The following is a 6,999-nucleotide window of genomic DNA, read 5'->3' as shown; positions in this document are numbered from 1 at the left end:
CTGGCCATGTCTTCACTTTCTGAAGCTACCCCCGCTAAGGCCTCTGGGTGCTGTGAACGCCTGGGTGCTGTGAATGTCCTTCTTTTGAAAGGCTGTGGGTGCCACATTCACTACACTCTCAGTAAAGACCTCAAGGTTCAGTAGCAATCCTGCCTCAAAGACAGACTTGTTTATTAATTTCATGGTGCCATCATTGTTTAAAGTACAACATTGTGTTAGAAAGGGCAACTTGGTTGGTGACCTACCATTTCAGGGTTGTTGCAGCTTTTTCTGTTTTTTCTAGAGCCTCGCAGTACCCAAAAAAGAGTAATGTGTGATAGTTATCTGTTTATAAAGGCATTCTCATCTTCCTTTCCTAGTGTTACTATGTCACGCAACGTGTGGCACATTTGCCAATGGAATATCATTCCTACTTACAGAAAGGGAATCAAATACAATTCATAATGTTCTAGAGGCAAAACACTAATTAGATTAGATAAATTCCTAGAGCAGGAACGAAATAAAGTATTGAATAAGCCACGGTAAAAGTTGAGGGCATCTAAAGCATGGCATATCAAGAGTGGCTGAAGATCTAATTGGGTGACGGGATGCCGCTTTGTTTTTATTAGTTTTCGTCTTTGAAGCATTTCAGGTCGTTACATTGTACGGTATCAGCCAGGACAGCGGAGCTTATTGATGTCAGTTTCATTCCACATTTTGTCCATATTTTTCTGTTTGATGCATCGTAATGTTAATTGAATATAATGCTATACAGCACACGCACTATTAAAGCTCGGAATCTACAGGCGCTCGTGAGTCAGCTTGGTCCGGGCTGCTGTTTACGCATCCGTTTCTCTCCTCCCCTTAGGTCAGAGCAGTGCGCTTAGGTATGCCGCTTCCGGGTGAAGATGCACAAGAGGCCAATGGCGCGCGCTCACTGCCACCTCTCGCAGGCTCCTCCCTGGCCACGCCCCCTGTTCTGGTTGCCTAGCCTCTGTCCTCCCCTCGCGCGCAGGGCAGCAGCGAAGAACCCACGTGCCTAGGCGCAGCGCGAGCGAATGACGGCGGCCGGTTTCTACTAGTTGGCCATATATGGCGAAGTTCTGGGCGCGCGGGGCGCGGCCTTGGCCCCACCCCCTGCCTGCCGGTCCGACATTAAATAGGATAGGGGCGCCGCTGTGGAGTCTCATTCAGCCGGCGGCAGCGGACCAGACAGCATCCAGCACCACCTGTCTCATTCTTCGGAATCCCCCCTACTCAGGTGAGGCGCGTTCCTGGCCACTGCGGTTATCTTTTTCCTGGTTGTGAGCGTCGGTTTGATTTTCTGAGCATTGACGGCGATGTAATGGCTTTTGCCTTTTGTGTAGAAAATTGTGCAAGGTGCGTGTGTACCCATGGCTCTTGGAGGTGAAAGTGGAGAAACTTATTTTTTTTTTTTAGTCTTCAGCACAATCGTTTGTACGTCATTTTTATGGTGGCTCTTCTGGTAGCTGGCTTGGTTTTGGGGCGAGTGAGTGACGTTGGTCCGCTTTAATGGGTAGCACTTTGTGTTTAACCCTGTAACATACCGTTCCAGTTATTTTATCGACTTTGGAAGGATGAGAGACTGAGTGGGCTTTGCACTAACCTTATAACGCCTGTAACAGACTGTAGGGATGAGACTGAGTGGGCTTTGCACGAGCTATAACTTGTAACCTCTGGTTAACACAGACGGTAAGGTGATGGCTACGTTAAAGTTGTGGCCGCCCTCACTTTCGAGTTTGTGAATACAGTTGCGGGTGAGGATTGGAGACCAGGGTCCTGCGTAAATGGGTGGTTCCGAGATCCCGACTTAAGTGGGTGGTTAACTGTAACCTGCACGTCGTTGTATGTAGCGTTAAGGTGCTAACTTTGGGCCGAATATGCATTACTGCCCGGAGTCGTGCCTGCCTCCCCGCCCCCACCCTAGGTTTCTGTTTATTCAAATTACGCGATCCCCTGCCAGGCTACGAGGGTGTTTATTTGGGTGGGTGGAGCCAGTCGGCGGTGTCCTTAATTGGTCACAACTGTGGCCCATGCTTTGACTTAATGATCCGGTTTGTTTAGGTGAGTCTGTCCTGCAGAGGATTGCAGCATGGCAACCTTGAACACCCATTTGCAAACCTTCCACAGCGTCAACCGGGCCAGTTTAGTGAAGCGTGCGTACCTTCCTCCTCGTTTGTAGAACTGCCAGACTAGAAGATACTATGTATCAGGCTGTGGCGATGAGCGGGACCCCCGTGAACCGGGATGCAATCCTCAAATACACGTTGAGCTTTTTGCAGCCCTGCAGAGGTCCCACTCACTGTCCAGAGCGGTTATACAACGCCCCTTGCCGGTAGCATAGTATGTGGTGGCGCTCCTTAGGGTTAGAGCTGTACTGTCTGCATTCGCGTTTAATCTTCCAACACCACCTGTGTCGGGCTCCTACCTGAATGCCCACTACTAAATTTGGGATGGGGAGGTGTGTGTGTAGTATGCGGCTGTTTCACTGCCCTCGAGCGTCACCTGCGAAAGGCAACTGAAATGCCTTCTGAGCATACATTTAGGCTGTCAGTTCATGGGGAACTGACGGACTCGAAAGGCGCCATTCAGTCGCCCTCAATTGGTTGACCGCAACTCTAGAGGTACGCATCGCCCATTTGTTTACCGTAGTTGTTTAGCTTGGCCGTGCATTGGGAATCGTGCACAGCTATCCAGGTAAGTGTAGGACATTGTCACGCGCTATCTGGCGCATTATACGCCTGCCCCAGTTGTGTTGCCAGATCCCAAAGTCTTAGCACAAGTGCCTGTATGGTTGGCGCTGCTCTTGTGCAGTATGCTAGATGGGAATACTCGGGGCTTTGGGTGCGATGAGAACTGGGAGGGGTGTGTATCTCAGGGGCGTGGCCAATGTAATTATGGGCGTGACTTAAAACACGTACGCTAGAAGTCTGTGCTTAGCATAGTGTGCCCCCACACTCCGACTGGTATTTTGCTGGTTGTCATTGCATCCAGACAAGTGGAGTCAGGACTATTGGCTTTGTCGATGTTTGTTAGTTGCATAAAATATATAGGCAGCAACCATGGCGGGTATAAATATTGAAAAAGCCCTGGTGGCACACGACAATATTGCTGCTCTTAAGTGTCAAGAAGAGACGGGAAATCCTCAAGTCATTTTCTCTCTGGTTTTCCCTCTACGACGCTCACCTGGCATGACGTAACTTCTCAACTAGTGAGCAGTGTGGGCAGGCGCACATCATGTACCTGCAGTCCGGAGAACGGACCGCCTGTGCCAGGGCACAAAACAGTGCCCGATAGAGACCCGTTTCGAGGCCCCCTTTATAAAATTGCCAGTGCTCAGCACCGGTGAGACCCGGCCCGCTTAAAGCCCTGGGAATGGTGTATATGCCTGACGCGAAGGGGTGAAAGGATTTTAATGTCACCCGAGGAGTGAGTGTTTGGCTTACTTTACCTCCGATTAAATCCCATCTTAGGTGTGTTAGACATGAATTGGTAATTGTTCATAGATGCCCCCTGTACGTTGAGGTAAATGTATCCGTTCTCTTTTACAGTTAAATAAAAATGGCAGAAGAGGAGATTGCAGCGCTCGTCATTGACAATGGTTCCGGTATGTGCAAAGCCGGCTTTGCTGGAGATGACGCCCCCCGTGCTGTGTTCCCATCCATCGTTGGACGGCCCAGGCACCAGGTGAGGCGCTCGTGCAAGCGCGCGAGACACGCTCTTCTGCGGGCGTTCCCGGCACTGTTTCTTCCTTACTAACCCTCCTCCTCCTTCCAGGGTGTCATGGTTGGCATGGGACAGAAGGACAGCTACGTAGGTGACGAGGCCCAGAGCAAGAGGGGTATCCTGACACTAAAGTACCCCATTGAGCACGGCATTGTAACCAACTGGGACGACATGGAGAAGATCTGGCATCACACCTTCTACAACGAGCTCCGTGTGGCACCGGAGGAGCACCCCGTCCTTCTCACAGAAGCCCCCCTGAACCCCAAGGCTAACAGAGAAAAGATGACCCAGGTGAGGCTTTATAACTTATTTCGACGGCCTTTCCACTTGATTCAATCCTCCTGGATTTTGGACTCCTTTCTACAAATCTTTTCTTTAATATTTTCAGGGTTCTGTGCTCCTTCTGGCATTTCCTTCCTGAAGTCTCAGGTTTCTTATTTTCTGTATTCTGCCTGCTATTCTTTTTTCTTTACACCTAACTTTTGTTGTGCATGGTAGCATGTTGGTTCCAGTGTGGGTTTGCAGTGCGCTTTCGGTTCTGCAGAGTACTAAAACCATGTTCTCCCTCCTCTGCAGATCATGTTCGAAACTTTCAACACCCCAGCAATGTATGTTGCCATCCAGGCCGTGCTGTCCCTCTATGCCTCTGGTCGTACAACTGGCATTGTTATGGATTCTGGTGATGGTGTGACACACACTGTACCCATCTACGAAGGGTATGCTCTTCCCCATGCCATTCTGCGTCTTGACTTGGCTGGCAGAGACCTGACGGACTATCTGATGAAGATCTTGACTGAGAGAGGCTACAGCTTCACCACCACAGCTGAGAGGGAAATTGTGCGTGACATCAAGGAGAAACTGTGCTACGTTGCTCTAGACTTCGAGCAGGAGATGAACACCGCCGCATCCTCTTCTTCCCTGGAGAAGAGCTATGAGCTGCCAGACGGGCAGGTCATCACAATTGGCAATGAGCGGTTCCGGTGTCCAGAGGCGCTCTTCCAGCCTTCCTTCCTTGGTAGGTGTTGACTGCTTAGCGGTACAGGGATTGCACAGACTGGTTCTGAAACTGGCTTTGGTGTAAAGATTTGAGGGGCCGTAATATGTTTTGGACCTTAGATTCTGATAGGATCCGTTTTGTAGTTCTGGGTCATGGGCTGTATTGAATGTCCTGGCAGTCCTACAGAGGTCTGCACGAGTATTTAGATTTCCCTTGGGGCACATATGGTTTTTGGAAGTAACCGGCAAGGGCATACCATGTCTGTTAAGGTTGTGTTCACAGGCCCGGTGGAAGAACCATGAAAAGGGACTGCACCTGCAGAGAACTGGATTGAATTATTTATGTTGAATGGGGGGGGTACCCTACATTAAAGAGTACTTCCATAAGCATGTTACACAATACAGACTGAGTCTCTCTTTCCTGAGATCATGATATAGATTATAGTGGACACCCGCGCAGTATGGCCTCCATTGTACACATGGTAGTGGTTTAGGAGGGTGCATTTCCTACACATGTCAATCCAAGCTGTATGTTAAGTAACTGCATGGCGTAGGGTTCTGTGAATGCTGCATGCTCAATAAAAATATCATCTTTACCTAGGAATGGAATCCTGCGGTATCCATGAGACAACATTCAACTCTATTATGAAGTGTGATGTGGACATCCGAAAAGACCTTTATGCCAACACAGTATTATCTGGTGGTACTACCATGTACCCTGGAATTGCTGACCGAATGCAGAAGGAGATTACTGCTCTGGCACCAAGCACAATGAAGATCAAGGTGAGCTTCTGGGTGGGGGTGATGGCATGGCCCAGTAATGCTAGTAACGAGTTTGTGGGCTGGGGTCCCATCAGTCTCCTACTGTGGCAATTGGAGATTCTTGTGGCAGATTCTCTGAATCTGTGCTTTGAAATTGCTTACACCTAAAGCTGTAACATTGATACTGAAGAGCTACTGGGAGGCAATTGAGTTAAACTGGCACTTCATCTGTACTTTGGTTAAACCATGTTTTGCAGTTGACTAGCCCACACACCATTTGGTTTCCTGATGTAGAAGGGATAGTGGAGGGTGGCTGGTTTCTAGTCCACTTTGGTCTAGTTGGGTGACTACATTTACCTAAAAGTTAAGGTAGTAACTTCGTAGTAGATTAGAAGTTTAACCTTCCTCCATAGGTACAAATCTTGAAGGTAACTGTTGTATTTTTTTCTCCCCAGATTATTGCACCTCCTGAACGTAAATACTCCGTCTGGATTGGTGGCTCCATCTTGGCCTCCCTGTCCACCTTCCAGCAGATGTGGATCAGCAAACAGGAATATGATGAGTCCGGCCCATCCATCGTCCACCGCAAATGCTTCTAAATGGAAATGGACTGGTGGCAGATGCGTAGCATTTGCTGCATAAGCGATTTATGAGTATTAATTTGCTCAGGCAAATGTGTACACCTCGTGCTAGCCTCCTGAAACTGGAGTGAACTCTTCTTGAGCACGAGGCACTGAACACTCACTATTTGACCACTCGCCTCGCATAGATCTCCCTTCAATATATGCTGTCTGAATGTACCCTGTACATTTCTCTGATCTAACATGGTGTGGGTGATAAAGTTTTGTGGAGGAGAAGCTCTTCTGTGAAAGGCTGCTCCCCCTCACGCGGTGTACAATTTCGGGGTGGGAGCTGAGACTAGGGAACTGTACAGGGTATGGCGTGCGCCAAGCCTCCCAAGTGCTCAATATTCTGGTGTCTAGTTCAGGGGCTAGTAGAAGTTCATGAAGGATTGTCGCGTTGTTTGCCACAACTTTCTATTCGATTGGGGGAAGCATATCGCATTCAAGCCTTATGAACTGTATTACTCCATCAGTTGGAGACTGCAGGGTTCCAAACGTTACACTTGTAAATTTATACATCCAGTTAATTTATGTACATTTTTTGTATGTTGCCTTAACGTCCTTTCATGGCCGTAGAAAAGAATTTGTAAGTCATCCTAACTTGTGTAGGGGGGGACAAATAAAGCGCTGCAGTAAAATGGCTCTTGTGTCTTGTCACCTGGATTTGGCTTTCAGAACGTGTTTCAAATCAGTTAATTGGCATTAATCTGAGTGATTCGTGCCCTATTTTTGGGGGGGAGGATGTTGGGAATTTTACTGTTGTAGTCCGGTTGGCTGAAGGCCTTAATCAGTAGTTCAGCTCTCTAGGGGCTTCCAAGCTCCATCCTTGCCACAGCAGCATGGCACAGTTCATTCTGGTTAAACAAGTGTTTGCTTTCTGACTGAAGAGTTT

The 6,999-nt window shown here is 48.5% G+C and overlaps 1 protein-coding gene across 1 annotated transcript; it reads left to right on the top strand.

Annotated features, from left to right (window-relative positions):
- Positions 1 to 992: 992 nt before the first annotated feature.
- Positions 993 to 6,749, top strand: ACTG1 (actin gamma 1). Its single transcript, XM_078654229.1, has 6 exons — positions 993 to 1,240; positions 3,552 to 3,687; positions 3,778 to 4,017; positions 4,303 to 4,741; positions 5,324 to 5,505; positions 5,940 to 6,749. The coding sequence occupies exons 2-6, from the start codon at positions 3,562 to 3,564 to the stop codon at positions 6,081 to 6,083; spliced, it is 1,131 nt and encodes a 376-aa protein (XP_078510355.1). The 5' UTR covers positions 993 to 1,240; positions 3,552 to 3,561; the 3' UTR covers positions 6,084 to 6,749.
- The last annotated feature ends 250 nt before the right edge of the window (positions 6,750 to 6,999 follow it).

The sequence above is a fragment of the Lissotriton helveticus genome, chromosome 7 (genome assembly GCF_964261635.1).
Source record: "Lissotriton helveticus chromosome 7, aLisHel1.1, whole genome shotgun sequence".
Classification (NCBI taxonomy): domain Eukaryota; kingdom Metazoa; phylum Chordata; class Amphibia; order Caudata; family Salamandridae; genus Lissotriton; species Lissotriton helveticus.
This window is presented reverse-complemented; position numbering and strand designations above follow the sequence as displayed.

Excerpts from the sequence above, each read along its gene's own strand:
- ACTG1 (XM_078654229.1), top strand. The coding sequence starts at position 3,562 with ATGGCAGAAGAGGAGATTGCAGCGCTCGTCATTGACAATGGTTCCGGT. Across the intron at positions 3,688-3,777 it reads TTGGACGGCCCAGGCACCAG|GGTGTCATGGTTGGCATGGG; the intron begins GTGAGGCGCTCG and ends TCCTCCTTCCAG. Across the intron at positions 5,506-5,939 it reads CAAGCACAATGAAGATCAAG|ATTATTGCACCTCCTGAACG; the intron begins GTGAGCTTCTGG and ends TTTTCTCCCCAG.